Source organism: Ylistrum balloti, unplaced genomic scaffold (genome assembly GCF_031769215.1).
Source record: "Ylistrum balloti isolate Yb309-2 unplaced genomic scaffold, AGI_CSIRO_Ybal_v1 Utg370386, whole genome shotgun sequence".
In the NCBI taxonomy this organism is placed as follows: Eukaryota; Metazoa; Mollusca; class Bivalvia; order Pectinida; family Pectinidae; genus Ylistrum; species Ylistrum balloti.
Window position 1 is genome coordinate 1792847 of NW_026782268.1, and position 18844 is coordinate 1811690.

An 18844-nucleotide genomic window follows, 5' to 3' on the forward strand; every position below is an offset into this window, starting at 1 on the left:
ACCAGCATTATTCCTGTAGAAGTAGTTAAGTGACTATGACTGCCATCGTGTAGACCGTTATGGCGGTAGTGATAAATATTTTATCCATATTGAATTGAGCGAGTGAAGGTCATGTGCACACGTATACCTGGTATGGTCCGACCTGGATGACGTACATAAGTTAGTATTGTATTAAGGGTGCTGCGATACATATATACTCATGGGGGAGCATAGCTAGAACAATCGTTCCAAGAAAAGCACAGAATTGATTAGCATACCGAAAATCGAATGTAATTACCCAATTGGCATATTTCAGATGAGGTTTTAAACAAGGTTGGGGTCATTGTGGTCAAAACATGCACCATTGCAATTAGCGGAAGAGATGGGTGATATATAAACTGCCATCTTTCTCCTTTATTCTATTTTGAATAGCATGGTTTGTAGAGTAAATCCTCCTCTGCTGCGATAAAAGATGTTTTCGCATGAATGTGCTGAAGTTATTTCCGTGGAACACTTTGATCACTATCTTACACATCTTTTATTCGTTTGTGAATATGAGGTCAAACGCGGCGTGTCACTTTTATTGTCCAAAGAAAATTATCTTCAAGTACACTGTCATCTGTGTCTCCAACCTCTCTATACAGGAATGACTACATCTTCTATCAGTTATCTTAAAGTACACTGTCATCTGCATCTCCGACCTCTCTATACAGGAATGACTACAACATTTTCTGTCAGTTATCTTAAAGTTCACTGTCATCTGTGTCTCCGACCTCTCTATACAGGAATGACTACAACATCTTCTGTCAGTTATCTTAAAGTTCACTGTCATCTGCGTCTCCGACCTCTCTATACAGGAATGACTACAACATCTTCTGTCAGTTATCTTAAAGTACACTGTCATCTGTGTCTCCGACCTCTCTATACAGGAATGACTACAACATTTTCTGTCAGTTATCTTAAAGTACACTGTCATCTGTGTCTCCGACCTCTCTATACTGGAATGACTACAACATCTTCTGTCAGTTATCTTAAAGTACACATCTTCTGTTAGTTATCTTAAAGTTCACTGTCATCTGCGTCTCCGACCTCTCTATACAGGAATGACTACAACATCTTCTGTCAGTTATCTTAAAGTACACTGTCATCTGCGTCTCCGATCTCTCTATACAGGAATGACTACAACATCTTCTGTCAGTTATCTTAAAGTACACTGTCATCTGCGTCTCCGACCTCTCTATACAGGAATGACTACATCTTCTATCAGTAATTGTACAGTATACAATATGTTTATTGATAGAGTGAAGCAATATAATTAAGCGGTTTGGCCAAGACGTAGATATTTAATACAAAGTATCATATACTTTATCATCAATATAAAGGCTTTTATTATGATATTCAATATATGCCGTTGATGAAATTAAAGTTACTTTCTCGTTCGTTACTTACTTTTCGAATTGTATGATTGTGTAACGACCATTGAAATGAAATTCCAATCTCACTTATCTATAACTTCATTCGTGAATGTTCGTTTCAAAAAAGCTATGAAATAATGTTAATGTAAGCCGGCTGTTTTTGTGAGTAACAAGAGACGGTTATCTAAATACGATGTTGTTTTATTCCAATTCTTCTGATCTTAAGTAAGTACAATTGTTGCTTGGCCATTAAGACATATTCCATCTAAATACACCCAAGGGCGTCTTAGGTTTCTTTGTCTTTACTCACTGTGATTTGCTGTATATTCGAATAAATACATTTGTGAAGCAACAGGTTACTGATGAATAATAATAGTTATAAACTGCCCACTAACACTTGTTCGATATTTAACATATTCCTGAATTTTGGAGTGGGAACCGATTCGATATAATAAAAATGCAAAACATCACAAATAGACAATTATGAACATTTAAATTGGTGTAAACATTAGCTGAGGTGACTGAGATGTCAAACATATCTTTCAGGTAAAATTATCGCAACTGTATTCCAAAAAACCCCGTCATACTTCTCGAAATATTGCAAACAGTACTACACACAAAAAGATTGCAATACAGATCAACATATCACAAAAGATACTATCATTTAGTTCAATGTAACGCAAAATACAGAGAAAAAATATGAGTTCCCGAGACAATTAATAACGTAAAATCAAAATGTCAACATACAGAATGAAATACTACCATGTAATCAAAGTATCTTAAAAATCACTTTACAAGTCATCTTGTCATACCAAATGCCACTATAGAGACCAAAATATCACAAAATATAATAAACATCTTAATACCACTAAAATACAGATCAAAATATCATATAAATGCCAACATACAGATCAGAACCGTTTAGAATTACCAACAATTAAGTCAACACACGACAAAATTACCAACGTACAGATCAAAATATGAGAGAAATACTAAAATAAAAATCAAAACATGACAAAATACCCACATACAGATCAAAGAATGACGAAAAGGCCAGCATAGAGATGAACACAAAGGTACTTAAACACAAATTAATACCTGACAAAGATGCTTAAATACAGACCAATACATGACAACATATAAACATACAGATTAATCTTAGCAAAAATGCCAAATTGCAAATTACAATTTTATATGAAAAAAATACCAACAAGCTTGTCGAAATCGAAATAATGTTGTTTGAAGTCTGAAGGTTTGAGACATATGAAAGTAATTTGATGTTGATGTGATTTCAGACATCTTGGAATTGACGTCTGAGGAGGATGCATTGTTCCTCAAGGAGGAGATGCTTGGCACCACCATTGAGCACCAAATGGACGTCTCGGATATATTGAATGAGACTATTATAAAGCCAACCAGCCCAGATTCGACCACTCCTGCAGCGCCTCCATCACCCCTTCTTCCACCTTGTAGAGTTTGCGGCGAGAAAGCGTCTGGTTTTCATTATGGAGCAAACACGTGTGAAGCGTGCAAGGTGAGATATATGCACATTTTGTAGAAATGGGCGTTAACCACAAATACGTACTTGCTTTACATATGAATTCATTGTTATTTCTATACGTTATTCATAAACCCGGTGCTTGCTGACGAAATTTGAGTTTACCAAAAACACATGCCTATGTGTTATTAGCTTGACGTCACTGTATGCTATGTCAAAGGTTTAATATGTCCCATGTGATGACTTGTCTTATTGTCGTTGCAGGGCTTCTTCAGACGCAGTATTGTGAAGGTACAAAACAACAAGGAACAATACAAATGTATCGGTGACGGCAAGTGTAACATTAAGCCAGGGAAACGCAGCGCCTGTCCATTATGTCGATATAAGAAGTGTTTGGAGGTGGGAATGTCGCACGAAGGTAAGTCTGTTTCTTACCTTTATTGTTGCTCTCTACTCGCTATTTTATTGCGAACTCACAGTGTATGTTTTACTGACGTACATGAAATGGAGTCGCGTCGAGTTCATACGTAGCATTGAGTCGCGTCGAGTTCATACGTAGCATTGAGTCGCGTCGAGTTCATACGTAGCATTGAGTCGCGTCGAGTTCATACGTAGCATTGAGTCGCGTCGAGTTCCGATTGGTAACGTCAATATAGCGACAAATGAAAAAGATTTCTGTGGAAATTAAAGCTCCCATACATTTGCCTTAATGATGAACATGTCACGGCCAATGTCATCGTTACTTGGTTTTTTATTTGATTGCAAAACTCTTTGCAAAATTCTTAGTTTTCGTTTTATAATGCTGATATGAATACGTTATTAATACGTCATTGTGACGTGTATGAGGAACTCTAAACCAGTCCAATTTCAGAACAGTTACATGTACTTTTATTTCTATGGTTGTTTATCAAACATTTGCATGGCAGAGAATATTTGTGAAGACATGGCAGAGAAAAGGTCAAATCTATTGTCGTCGTTGATCTTATTCTGTCACTCGTTGATAAATGAGTAAACAACTATTATTGTTATGTAGACAACTTGTGTTTCACAGTGAAATACCAGTATGATGGGATACATTGATGTTCAACAAAAAATCTTAAGTATGATGTTATCATAAAAGAATGGGGTATCCAGAGGACGAATTGATGTAAAACACAAAAAATAACGTAAATGTTATTTGGGATCGGAAATACTCTTTAACATATCTCATGAACGCTGAATATAATACATGAATCATGATCGTTGTCCGTGTTATTGCCAACGAATATTTTGTCCAACAATCTGGTCAGCCGCTTATATAATGATGTTACCTGATCGAATATCATACCAAAGATAAAAACTGACCTAGCTAACATACTCCTGCAATGTATTAAACTTTTTCTGTAGAAAGTTGAAACTATTTTCAAGCATTGAATGAGGTTATTCTTTTCGATTTCCCTTCGGAGGTTCATGTTTAGCAAGAATAAATTCATTCTCGAACTTCTGGAACAGATACGTGTTCATTGTATATGCCACACGAAAAAGAAAATGGTTGACCTTCGGGACATACAGTGTATCATCTTACGTCAGTCTAGTGATTTCTTTTTGTTGCAGCAATTAAGACAGGGCGTTACACATACGAGAAGCGCACACGTGATACACAGGAGGTCAAAAAATTACAACAGAAAAATAAGTGTCTCGGTCAACGTTCAGAGGTGGATTTAGACGATGACGAGGCTTTGGCCATCATCGAACCAATGATGGAGGTCCAGAAAAGATATTGCCCTCTAACCAATCTCGACCCTGAAATGAAGCTAGAGCTTCAAAAAAGACAGGAGATTATATTTGTAAGATTTCATTATCAGCCATATAACTGCTTTATAAAATGAGATACATTTTTAGTCCACCTGGTCCGAAGTTTGGGCACAATAGAGGAAATATAAGATCTTAAAAATCCTTCTTCCATTCACGGATATTATCCAAGATTGGTCTGAAGCAAGTTTTAGGAATAGTGAATCTGACTTCTATTCGACCATAAGGCCTGGACCCAATCAATAAATTATTTCGGAACTTTATTATCATATTTGAAATTATTTTTCAATGGCTGAAAAGCTAAATTAGCCAGGTAAGCGATGCAGGTCCCATGGGCCTCTTGTTGTAAAGAAAACGTGTATTAATCTGTTGGTCAATTTGTATGACGAAAATATTTTCACGTATCTCAGACAACCACATAATCGTTTCATTTGTCAGTGTTTAATATATCCACAACATGATCTTCTTATGCTGAATGAACATTAAAGCTGATAAGGGACACGGACCTTTTTCTACATTTTTTATATTCTCCTTTGTCAGTAAAACATTATTGTAAAATTCACGACTATCACACAGCTACTGATAATTTCCTTGTAGCAGCATTTTGATTTTACTTTTTTTTGTTTTATTATAAAAGATTAATGTTCTTTCAAAAACTTATACAATGTTATGTTACATTCATTTTGTATTATCAAAATAATCTTCCAAAAACATCATATTATGAACACTTGGTGAAATACTGAACTTGCTATCTTAAGTCTTTACATATGTTTACACTTCATGGCTTTCCCAATTTTAGTTTTGGAATTCAATTAATTTTGCATCTATCATAGTCCATAGTCACGAAAAGTGCGATTTTTATTTGTCGTTTTGATAATCTCATTAGGAAATCGTTACGTATAAAAGGATTTTTAACAAACTTCAGAGAAAAGGGCTTTTGTAAAGTAAAAAGAACACTCCTGAAAGTTGTGATCTCGCAATGATATCTGAGGGGAAAAACGCAAATATTTCATGTTATACAGTAGTCCTATAATTTGTAAGCTTATGGTTTTCACATCACAAAGCTCAGAACTTCACGAGCGTGCAGGACTTGCTACATATCAAAAATAACTCAGTATTGTTTTTTTTTTACTTTTAAAGGAACAATATAAGTCCCGCGTAGAACTTTTTGGTACGATGTCAACGCTGCCTCCTGATGTTCATCAAGAGTTCAAAGAACTGACTGGCATCGACTTGGACAACCGTGAGGAATTGATGTCTAACATAGCCTGTCAGATGGAGCATGGTTTGCGAAACATGGTGGAACTTGTTCGTCTGATACCTGGTTTTTCTGAGCTGTCTGTGGAGGACCAGACAAACCTAATAAAATGTAAATATTTATAATTAATATGAAACTTGTTGAAAATAGGACAGTTATTTAACGGTTTCACGTCGTAATACCAGTATTACAATGATAATAGTTAGAACCCCGATCTTCGTAATAGTTATTTAACGGCGCTTGAAATTCTGGTATTATCTTAATTGATTTCATTGAGTAGAAATTTGGTCTGATGTTTATATTATGTGAATACATCTATAATGTGGACGATGCATATCCAATAGCACATTTAAATCCCCCTTTTAGTAATATGTACATTATAACACTAGAAACTAATTTATTCATGATGACGATGAATATAAACATTGTTTAGAAAAATCACCTTTGAAGTTTACCTTGAATTAACTTGAAAGTTATATGATTGCGGAGGAATGATTTAAATGTAACACTGTATGTTTGGATAACATAAAATTTCTTTTCTTTTTTTCCCAAAGTATTTGCAATATTCCGACTAAATTTGACCGTAAGCTTCAAGAATCCTTCTAAAATAAGCGTCCACAGAATTTGAGGGGTTTAAATATTTCGTTTTCAAATGCACTGGAAATTGTGTCCCTAAATTACGGTGAAAACTTCGTACGTGTAACCGCTTATGCTGCATAGCTTTTTAGATTATAAACAATGACGAAGATCTGTAGACGAATGTTTTACGATACACTAGGGATTTGAAATATTTTTGTTTTTTTATGGTGAATCTATTTGAATTATATTAGGAAAGGAAAAAAAACTTATTTCATATAAGTATGAATTTTCCAAAGTTGGTTGATACAGCAACAGAACCAAATGCAAGAAAATTTCGGTATGTCGTACGATAATTATATGTCGAAGGGTAAAGCACATCGATTATAAATGCTCTCTTGCCAGTACGGGTTATATAGTTTGATAAAGGGCCATATTTTCTCTATAACAGGAAACTGAAAAAAATACTTATCTCACAATTATAATATTATATATTTAAGTAAACAACAATTGTTAACAATATGAATATGTCTCTACAAAGGTGATAAGCTGAAGAATGGTCTTAAAATGTCTGTTAAAAGAATTAGGAATGTTGGATATAAGAGTAAAGCTTTGTATGCACATCACCTTAGCTTTAACTAGCTTTAAGGCTGACTGAAAGAAAAATCCCATCTATCAACAGCTGTGCAAACAAATGTCCTGCTTAAGAATATAAAAGAACATTACTTTTGTTCTTTAAATGATCACGGGTACGCAATTTAAAAGTGATATCAACAAATATTCTGAAATAAATTACCTTTTGGTAAACATTTTTTCTAAAGATCTTGTTTAGCTTATAACTATTTTTTTATTTATTAAAGAGACGTCAGAACTGAGTATAGCTGGCAATGAGTCGGTTCAAATTTGTGTATAATAGTAACCAATAAACCGTGTTTTAAAGTTATTTATTCTACGCTCAAGTTATTAAGTACCTAAAGTGTGTAAATAGATATTGAATAGAATTCTATGCGATATTGAATTGATAACCATATACAATTTTATGCTGAAGATTAATATGAATTTCAGTTGTTGACAATTTTTTGCAATATTTACAGCGAGTCATTTTGAATTCTGGATTCTCATGGAGTTCCGAATGATAAACCCAGAGTTATCTGTGGTGTCTGGATGTATCAATGCCCACAAGGACGACTTTGCGAAATTGTTTGCAGCAGATCACACAGACGAAGTTTTTAACTTCGCAAGAACATTGCACGCACTGAATATGAATTCTGAAGAAATAGTTCTTCTTCGCGGAGTAGTTGTCACATTCAGAGGTATGTAAAGGACGTAAGGACTTGTTCATTATTATGAATTATTAGCTAATTGATATTTTTATAAAAACAATTCTAAAATGTTTCGGTCTGATGACGGATTTTCTACATCGGATTTTATTTTGTGACGCAATTTATTTCATCCTTATTGTTCTCTTGTCACTTCTATTCGTATTCCTATTTCGTTAGGCGTTATGACCCGTTTCAATATGCTTAAATTTCGTGTAAAACATAATTTTTAGATAAAATTCCATGTCTCTTAACTGTCTATTCTAGAATAATATGTAAATATTGTCATTAAGCTTCTACGTTGCAAATAAATTGCGGTTATTTTTTCATGAATTGCATTGATTAATTATTATTGATTTCATGCTTGTACTATGTCTCTGTTTGATAGTGTCAATGATGTTTGTATATATTTCAGACCGCTGTAAACTACAAGAACCAGAAAAAGTAGAAAAAATCCAATGGAAATTATTAAATTGCATCCGGTGGTTGGCTAAGAAAAATAAGCTCAATCCTGACAAAAGAATACGTCTGTTACTCGAACGTTTGACCGCTTTACGATCTCTGACGGAGTGCAGTAAAAAAATGAATAAGATCAAATCTGAATGGCCCGTGATGTCAAAACATCCTCTTCTTCTGGATTTAATGAAAAGTATGCCAGCATGAAAAGCTTTCATCAAATAGAAGTATCAACTTTAGTAATACCTGCAACAGATCAGAGCGGTCTTAAAAACATACCGGTTTAGAACATATTCCGATCTAATAAAGGATCTACCAACCAGCCGAAGTGATTGTCTGTATATATTCTTATTTAAATGTGTTTGCATAGCTGTTTGAGTAAAGTTTAGTGTTTGAGAGGCTGTGATTTTCATCCGTCTGTTGCTTAAAGCCTTACCTGTGTCCAATAAAAGCATTTAGTTACATTTTGTTATTCTACATCGTGCAGTTGATATGAAAATGTCTCTTAGAACTTAAGGATACTAACATTGGTTTTTCTCATGTAAATGAAAATACATGCAAGTGTAAGTGACTGGTATCTTTTCTATAATTTGTTTTCCATTTTGCGTGCGAGTTTTCATTTTCTTATAATGTTGGCATTTTCTCCTTGTTTTTAGAAATCACTGTTCCAACTCCTCCGAAATCTATCATCGACGATTAATTGGCAAAATACAATACACTTATAACTAAGATAGCTTTGACAAGTTATTATTTTTTTTTGTTAAGTTATGACAGATTTAATGTATACCAGCACACTGTAACGTCTTGTGCAGTTAGTAATACGGTGGTGAACGAGGCATGATCAAGCAGTTGCCATGTTGTATCCCGAGTGGATCAAATCAAAGAGACAATTTGATAAATACATTTTTATTTTGTATATAAGAGCATAGTAGTTACATATCTTCTGCAGAAAAGACCACAACATTCATGCTTCAGGTAATCCTTGTCACCATCTCGATGTCTGTAAAACTATGAAATGTATATCTCTAAGTCGTGTTCAAGGTTCATTGTATCATATGAGAAACACTGAAAAGTGAGTTATTTGTCAATTGTAAGACAATTTACCAACACGACTGCTTTAAAAAATATAAATTTTCATTTTCTAAATTACACCATTCATATCTGTAGGTCTTGAGATTTGCGGCTTTCTGTATATAAAGTCCCTTATAAAAAAAAAGTTAGCGCTGAGGTTTTGTCCGTAGTCAAATCAAGGAACTTTTTAGTACTAACATGCTTAAATCTAATCCAGCCTTTAATGATGCATGGCAATATATTTTCTTTATTTTATGTCTTGTTTTGGCTGTAAATCTCTTTTTATCCAATTGGCGTGGACAAATGTACATACAAATGATATGCAAGAGATTGTAATAACATAGGACGGCTATATTAAACTATTATAAGCCAAATAGGTGGAGACTATTCTATCAAAAGTACAATGCGATAATCGGTTTGTTTAATCGGTCAGATGATGTAAATATTTACATAATGCTGATGTCAACCTGCAAGCAAAGTGATTTTTTGCTGCAAAATGAATGTATTAGAATAATATGTTAATATTGTCATTAAGCTTCTACGTTGCAAATAAATTGCGGTTATTTTTTCATGAATTGCATTGATTAATTATTATTGATTTCATGCTTGTACTATGTCTCTGTTTGATAGTGTCAATGATGTTTGCTTTCAAAGTTATTACAGCGGTTTGCCTGGGAGTAAGGGATGCAACCCTGGCAAACCATCAGGTTTTTTTCCCTGTTGAAGTGGTTAAACTGCCATAGTCTGATCTATTTTAGATAGTTGATAACAATTATCCTATCCTGTACAAAATTGAATTGATGATTTTTCCCACTTTGATGAAATAACAATTTTGCAAATAAATATCTTACGTTAAGCTGCTGTGAGGTGAAAACAAATCCGGTTTTCGCTACTGAAAGTTCGACAAGCTACCCATTTTGTATTGTATGCTAATGTATATATAGCGTTTCAGTAGACAAAAGGTGTGGACATCTTGTGCCAGGATTCTTCTGAAGTTATATTTGACTAATTTGTGAAAATTAAGTGGTGTGTCATATGTTCGTTTTTAGATGAGAACTGGAGTTTTCAGAGCTATCGTTAGAAATGCAGGATTTGTTTGTTAAGTTAAAACCGGCTAATTCAGTCGTGTTTCATAATGTGATTGTTGTCTACTTGATAGCACGAATGATTTATTACCTCGAATATTCGTTATTCTTATTGTAAATTCAAAGTTAATTCAAGAACTTGATTTTTAATGGTCTTTCGTATGCATACGAAATCATTTAGATAATGCAGGAACTAGGTTTTAATCAAGAGTATTATACAAAAATCCAATGCGTTTCCTTAACGCTTGTATGAAGTGATCAGAGTGCAAAATTTTCAGAATTTGAAAGTGAAAATACCTAAGTAACCCAAATGTTCTTTCCGCGGAGATATTACTTTCTGTGCTTTAAAATTGCACAAACTATCGCAAGTGAACAGCAATGTATTTCTTTTTTCTTTATAGCGTATCACCAAACAAATGTAACACTGCTTATAATACTACCGATTCGTTTTTCACCAGTGTGAGTATAAAAGGCATTTGAATTTGAAGCAGTCATTTTACGGTACTACACATGTTTTTCTCCTGGTCTTGTTCATATTGTGTAGAACGATTTCGATTTCTGCCCAATTAGAAAAGTTCAGTCTTGATATTTCTATCACTACCATAGATTATGTATCCCGTGTATGCAAGAATCTGGTGTCATAACTAAGCATCACAGTAGGTTTTTAACAGAATATAGAATGTCTTACATAACTTGTTTGAAAAAAAATCTAGGGGTAGAAATGTCTAATTCGTAGGTGGTCCTATTCAATACGTAATTGTTTTTCGTTTTGTGTGCTTTTTTATACATTTTTCATTTCTAATTTGTGGTTATTCAAAGAAATATGTTTATTTATTTTTTTTAAAAAAAAAGGGTACGTTATAATTGCGTAATTGGGTGATACTTGATAAGTCTTTTAATTGTTTACATTCAGTGGTCAATGTCGATATTGTTTCTCACAATTAAATCACTGGTCTTTGTTTACATATTCGTAAGAAAACAAATCCGGACGTGTTTGTCCTTCAGTCTCACCTTCCGCATAAAGATATGGATTAATGCGGAAATATTTTCTCTGCATACTTGAAATATATAGTAAAACGTATATGTATTTGGTAATATACAAGTTCAAAACTTTGATGAACATATTTTCATAATTTGATTCAGACAAGCGATTTTGTTTATCTGGACGAATATAAATTCCATGTAATACTTGTGAAAATGTATATATGTATATCAAGTAGAAATTGATTTTTGTCGTTATAAAATTATTTGTCAAACGGATAACAGTTAAAGTTTTATTTCGTTCTCACAAAGAGAAAGTCGAGTTTGGTATTTTTTGCTGTTCCGTAGGTGTGTGATGAATCATGTCTTTGATATGCCACTAGAATCTAGAATACTGATCAAAGATGTATGCACTAGCCTACATATAGGCAGTGGAAAGCTCGTACGAAATACTTTATAATCAGTTGTGTGTTTTTAATAGTCTACAGGAGCCTCCGACATGAATGCACAAAATGGGTTTGACATAAATTCTAATTTGATGTGTATGTTGTAACGAATATGATAATACAATTTCGTCAATACTTCTGACCAGTATTTCGGAATAGCGACGAAGATAATGAAATAAGACAATCTTGTTATTGAATTATGTAACTTTTTCCTTGATATTGACGATTGATAGGAAGGAGAAGGAGTGAAATGAGATAGAAAAGATATATATATATTCATTATTTCCCTTATCAGCCTCAGGTACAATACCTTCACTATCTTTTAACATCCATTTGGTTACGTAAAGCAGTCCGTCCTTCTCCCAGTCTTCTGTGTGGGCAAATAAGAATTTTATTCATTTGCATTTTTCGTATTGGTTATTAATATATAATAAAAGTAAGAACTTATTATAGAAAACTATACAGCAACACCACTTTACATTAATCTTGATGTGTTTTTGGTGTATTGCCAAATTATTTAAAAAAAAACGCATTTTAAGGCAAATAACGTTGTCTTTCAACGTTTTTAAATTTTATATATGACTGAATCAGAAAGGCCTTAACACAATGAAAGACCAATGTGTATTTTTTTTTTACAAAATATGTTAAACTTTTAGCAAGGAAACACCAACTTATGGATATTCTGATCGATTGGAAACGTTGTACATTATGTAGTTTTCTTAGTTGAAAATAGAATGACTGTTACCGATTTTGTTTTGTATTGTAGCAGCTGCCTGAAATGAAATAAAATCCATCCAAAGACTTATATTGTTAAACTGTTTGAAAGTACAATCTCTGTTTTGAAATGTTTCAGTAGTTTAACACATTGTTGCTATTTACTTATTGTAGAGAGTTATAACGAGAATTTGTCATATATGTAATGTGTGTATCCCATACTGGGTAATAAATTTACAAAAAAAAGATATATATATTTGTTTTTATTCGACAAATGAAATATGTACAATAATATGCACTAATCTTGGTTATCTAACCGGATTAATAGTGTTAAAAGTTTCAAATATGGTTTTATAATTTTAATGGCTGCATTCCAAATCACTTGTGTGCAAATCAACTTTCTCCAAAACTACCAATATAGAATAAAATTGCATACTGCGAGACGTATCAAAAATCTGCTATTCAGTATGTTATAATACCATACTTCTTTATTCACTTTGAATTTGCATCGAATTTGTCAAATTTTTTTTATCTTGTTCGATAATTCGTCATTGATATTTTCATAATTTAAAAAATCTAACCAAGTCTTAACACTAGACATGACACTGTACATCAACGTGCGCTCATGACATCAATTATTTATAGTTTATGTACATAACAAGATTCAACTATAACGAGGATGACTCGTATAATTGTATCCCATGCTACGAACATATACCCTCGCAAATTATTAAAATATATATATACATTCTTCACAAACTATGGCATTCCCATAATCCCGCTGTGGTTGCAACAGCCGGTTTAAGAATTATGTTTTTATTGTTCTCATTTGAAAAGATTACATAATGTTTTAATTGGATTGACCAAGATGTATAAGGCACTTACCCTTCCGAAACATCTTTCTTCTTTTCATATTTGCTCCTAGTTTCGTCGAACACGAGTTTGAATCAAGAGTTAATAAGTTACAAATTACACATTGTTTTACATCTAATATATGAGTTAGTTTAAGGGCGGGGCTGCAAATGATTTTCACTAGTATCTTAATAAGTGCCGTTGTTAATATTGAAAATGCTACTTTTGAATTAAATGGACAAAAAGTTGAGTCTGACACCACTTATTTTAGATCTGTATGTCATAAGTGTGAACACTTTAAGACGCAAAGCAAAACAATTACGTCTTCACATGTAGATCCTTTGATTGATAAAATGTAAAACGTATTGATCAATAATTTGTACTCTAACTGACATCTTACTTTCATTGGAAACCTGGAGATGCCCAGCTGTTATTTGTCACAGGAACACGGTTGCGACGATTTTGTAAACCAGGTGACTGTCGTCTTCTGTTTGCTCCTCGTGTTCCAACATCCCGATTATTCATGATATTTTGTCCAGTTGAATCTTGTCCAAAAAGTCGTGACATCATGGAATCTGATTCCGAAGGAAACATCTCTGGAAATCCTCTCTCAATTAACGATTGTGAATTTCTTCTGTTTTGGAAAATAGTATCAAAAAGGTCAATGTTGCGGAACTCGTTTTGAGATCGTAAATTGTTTTTTGCGCTGTTACTGTTACGATTTCTAGAGGGTAGTGTCCCGTCATTCTGTCTATCCCTGGAAACGGTATCTCGGATCGGATCACTTTCTGAAGCTAACTTACGGGTGAACAAAGGATTTCCCGTATCAAGGCTTTTTTCCTGACAAATATTACGATCACATCCTTTACATCGCCTACCATCCTCGGATCTAAAAAAAGTTTCCTGTCTACAGGAGACCGGGATATCTCTAGAGGCACATCGACGTCGCGGGCATCCCACGGATTTCTTACGAATGGCAGGGTCTATGACTGATTTTCCGGATTTGACGTTTTTGGTACTTATAGGTGTTTGCTCTGATGGCAGTTCTGTTTGAGGTCGCGGCCTCCAACCGTAGTTTCCACGACCTTTTAAAAGACAAGATACATTCAACAGGGTGGACTTTCCGATATCAATAAATATTCAATTTTGCGTCTCTACGTTTTTTCTCATCAAAAATATATTAAATTTATATACATGTATATGATGGTCTTTCCTTATATAATTTCTTTTTAATATTTTGCATGTTGATGTACAATAGGATTTGACAAAGAGAAAAAAATGTAAAGGCACTTATGTGGATTTACACAATAACTAACAACTATGGAGGCACCCAAATAATCCATGTAAATAAGTCGTATTTTTGAGTCACAAATATTATAAGCTTATTGTTCATAATAGCTACAGATTATGATATTATCATGTTCCTCTATTCTTTAATGGCTTGATACATAATTTAAAGTTACATGATCAGGTAACTTCAAGCCATTTTTTGATGGAATTGGGGAAAAATAAATTGTTACTCTTTACATGAGAAATTTTCATGTTGCTTATTTGTCGTTGCATCATATTGTCGTACTCTGGTGAAGAACGAAGTAAAATAATGCTCCTTGAAGGTATAGTTCCATAAAATTCATTATGTACATGTATGCTACATGATAGATTGCATAGCATCTGTGACTGTGTCCAGATCATAGGCGTCAACATTTTTGCTTACTGATTATCAGAGGCTGTCGATCATAACATAAAAAATGCAGACAAGGGGAGCACGCACGTAGCTCGTTTTATGCGCTGTCGATACTTATATGTCACAATAGTGTTTATTCGTATATTGATGGCCAAGGACGAAGTGCAGAGTTTTAAAGGATCACATGTCCTGTATATACCGATAGATCAACACTTCTAGAAGATTTATAACTCGTTACACGGTATTTAATATTATGTTGGCAATATATGCTCGATCTGCTTGTAAATACGATAACTTTTACAGAAAACCTGAAAATCATCTAATATGAATATAAATTGTTCATAGGCCATCCAATCAAAAAACAAACGCAAAACAGTGTTCTACATGTCACTGTTCAGTTCGGTGATGAAGATCATTACCTGTTTGGTCCGATACATATTTCGTTGATAGATTAAATTTCTAATATATATGTAGGTAGGCCGATATGCGTTCACATGATATACACGAAGGTACATTGTCAGTATAAAGGTATGCCAAAGTATAGTGTCAATATAAGAAACAGGTATGCTGACTAAGATTGTCATAATATAGATAGATACGCCGAATAAGATTGTCACTGTAAAGGGATGTTTGTACTCAATTACTGACACATATAATACAGATTAAACGTGATCGCAGTAAGTGAAATGCTTACGAGAAGGAAAGTCTAAGACGGGTTTTTTGGGTCTTGCTCTTTTCCTACTTATTGGCTTTGGCTCTGTCGGTAGATCTGTTTGGGCACGTGGCCTTTTGCTTAAGTACCCACGACCTATTAAAAAAGAAATGAATATCCAATATAGTGACTACACAAACGAAGTGGTGTTAATAAATATCATTCAATGTTCGCCACACCCCCTTTTTCTAAAAAAACAAAAACAAGAAAATACCAACATGCCAACCATCGCATATAGAGGAATGTAATGTTGATTAAATATGATGGCTTTTAAACGCAAGCAATAAGATGGAATGAAACATGCAGTCATGTACCAGACATTATAGGAAACAACACAACTAACGACCATAATGATACCTAAACAATCTTTTTGAGTTATAAACTATTTTTTTCATATTTGCTTCATGCAACCTACTATCATACAATAATGAACTGTTTAAAATGTATTCAATATACAATCTAACTAATCAAAATCGTCAAAATAAATTAAATTTTCGCGCCTCTCCGCTTTTGTCAACTGAAATATAACATAAAGATGGATAAAATGTTGAAATAATATGATAACTTTTGAGCATAAACAATACGATTAGTAAAACAAATGTACTTTCACAACAAAACAAAAAATAAACAACTAACAACTACAATGATATCTAAACCATTGCTTTAAATAGGTCTTTTTGAGTTACAAACTTTTTTCAGGCCTGTTTCATGATACGAATATTTTAATTAAAAACAATATTATTATCAACCTACTTTGTATAATGAAATCATACATTATTTGAATTGCCATGAACATGTAACTTTAATTTAACATTTTACGAAGACACTGGAATAATTAATCTCATATATGAAGTAAAATTATTTTATGTAAGTATTTTATTATTATGATAAATTCTATTAAGATTACAAAAGATGCATTTACCTTCAATATGGCAGGCCAAGCCGCAGAGTAGGAACAACAAGGCTAAAATAAGTGACTTCATTTTGCGTTGAATTGACCATAAACTCCTTTGAACGTTCTCAGAAATGATTACAAATGTATGTTTTCTTCAATGTCACCTTTTTATGTAATTGCGTTATGTCGTACGCTGAATGGTCGAGAGCAGTGTCGATGTACAAAGGTAATTATCATTTACCACCATTTCCAGTATGTTACTTGATAGCATGGATGGTCATTGTCACTGTGTTCAGGTCATAGGCGTCAACCTGTTTGTATTTCTGATAGTCAGGGGCTGTCGATCATAGCATAAAATGTGCAAGAACAGAGGAACACGTGGCTCATTACACATTCTGTCGATACTAACGTGTCACAATGGGATATATTCCTATATTGATGGCCGAGGACGAAGCGGGTTTTTTTCCCTATATCATATATCAAATGATTGTCAATGACGGATTTTATTAGCCTTGTAAAAGACATAATTTCAAACATTATTTTAAAAAGGTAAATTCGATATTTATGTGATCACTTTAACTTATACATAAATTATGAAAACAGATATGAGTAAGAAAATGAGAAAGTAAACCAAATGTTATAAATATTTCCATAGGTGTCTACCTAACACGTTTGTCATTGAGGGTTTTAATTTCTTTTTAATGCACATTACATGACAATGTACTAAAACAGTTGTGTGTCATGATATATAGTGATGTTTAAATTCAGTAATACATTATATAAGCACCTTCCAACAAAGTGTTCATTATCATTATCATCCCCAGTGACTATAATATGTACACTTAGATTAAAGGGCAAGGCTTTACATATGCATGTTTATATAAAGTTTTTGCGTACTTTATTAGCGGATATGGAAATTATTTATTGAAAAGCAAGTTTCAGTTGTGTTGACTTCTGTATAGAAGCAATCATACCAGACAGTGCTTCTACAAAATAATTATTAAACCATAATTTGTTTATCCAGATCGTATAATATTTAGACAGGTAAGGTAATAAAATGCAAATAAATATATTTGTTTATAACACGATGACCTATACTGTCTATGCAAGATTGACACAAGGTCCGCAAAACATTAGCGAAACACATATATCATGTTTATTTCATCATATATATACAGTGAGATGTGATATTCAAATAATTTCACGCGAAGACTTCAGCATCAGCATGAGAACCACATCAGATAGAAATGTATAATAAGCTCAAATCTCTTCAGTTGAGTTCGAAATTTTCATTTAGAAAGAGTTGTAAGAATTTTTAACTAAACATGTGTAGAGCGAAAACAGTTACTTTCCCATTTAAGGACATACGGGAATTAATAAATACATGGAAGAGACACATAGAGCAACTGTCAATATATTCAGGGTTGTACAAGGCATGGTGAATTGAGCAGCTAGCTGAAGATCATTTTGAAGTACGTCTGCACTGAAATGACAAATCTTGCAGGCTGGTAGGATGAAATTCCTACCGGTCTTAATCGATGGTAAAGATTTTAGCACAAAACATGTATGCTTATGTAAAAAAAAAAAAAAAACCACACACACACACACACACATAAAGAAAATACAGACATGTCATAAGTCTTAATTCAAACTCCAATTCGATGAAGTCAGTGAAACATGAACAAAAGAAAATATGACGTGAAAACTCCTGAAAAAGTACAAGCAGAATAAAACCAGAATTAGCGTCCCCTGTTCTATCGACAACACCCGCCATGTAAATCTTGGTCAATCAATTGGGCAATTGGGAACAGGCCCTTGAAAATCAATTCAACTATCATATTCTCTTACATATGATTACATCTATATCATACCGCTAAACTTCTACGTCTCCCGAGGTAGAAAACAAAGAGTTAAAATATTTATTTTATAAGAACTAATTCGAGGGAAATCAACGGTTAGATTCCACTGTGATATCATCAAACTGCTTCGAAGACTATGGCATCACATGCTGGATCATATTTGGTTTTATTTTCTGTGATGTTGACCTCTGTCATTTCGTATGCAGGATTTTCCTGTGTAGTCAATGGGCACATAAAACTAGTTAATGAGATG

General features: G+C 33.4%; 2 protein-coding genes across 2 annotated transcripts in view; one reads left to right on the forward strand and one right to left on the reverse strand.

Moving 5' to 3' along the window:
* Positions 1-11986, forward strand: part of LOC132554188 (nuclear receptor subfamily 1 group D member 2-like) — a 28908-nt gene extending 16922 nt beyond the window's left edge. Inside the window, exons 2-7 of the mRNA XM_060218489.1 lie at positions 2690-2928; positions 3157-3310; positions 4486-4718; positions 5824-6052; positions 7612-7830; positions 8252-11986. Of these exons, the coding sequence (XP_060074472.1) occupies positions 2690-2928; positions 3157-3310; positions 4486-4718; positions 5824-6052; positions 7612-7830; positions 8252-8499 (1322 nt within the window). The 3' untranslated portion in view covers positions 8500-11986. The remainder of the gene's footprint in view (positions 1-2689; positions 2929-3156; positions 3311-4485; positions 4719-5823; positions 6053-7611; positions 7831-8251) is intronic.
* A 1857-nt stretch (positions 11987-13843) lies between these two features.
* LOC132554167 (uncharacterized) lies at positions 13844-16820 on the reverse strand. Its single transcript, XM_060218467.1, has 3 exons — positions 16760-16820; positions 15912-15933; positions 13844-14504 (listed from the first exon to the last, which is right to left on the reverse strand). Exons 1-3 carry the CDS (start codon positions 16818-16820, stop codon positions 13844-13846), a joined length of 744 nt encoding a protein of 247 aa, XP_060074450.1.
* Positions 16821-18844: the final 2024 nt, after the last annotated feature.

What these genes read in the sequence shown, in the direction of transcription:
- LOC132554167 (XM_060218467.1), bottom strand. Translation starts at nt 16,820, where the DNA reads ATGAAGTCACTTATTTTAGCCTTGTTGTTCCTACTCTGCGGCTTGGCC. An exon ending in CTTGGCCTGCCATATTGAAG is followed by an intron (nt 15,934 to 16,759) that starts GTAAATGCATCT and finishes CTTTTTTAATAG; the next exon opens with GTCGTGGGTACTTAAGCAAA. An exon ending in CGTGGGTACTTAAGCAAAAG is followed by an intron (nt 14,505 to 15,911) that starts GCCACGTGCCCA and finishes CTACGGTTGGAG; the next exon opens with GCCGCGACCTCAAACAGAAC.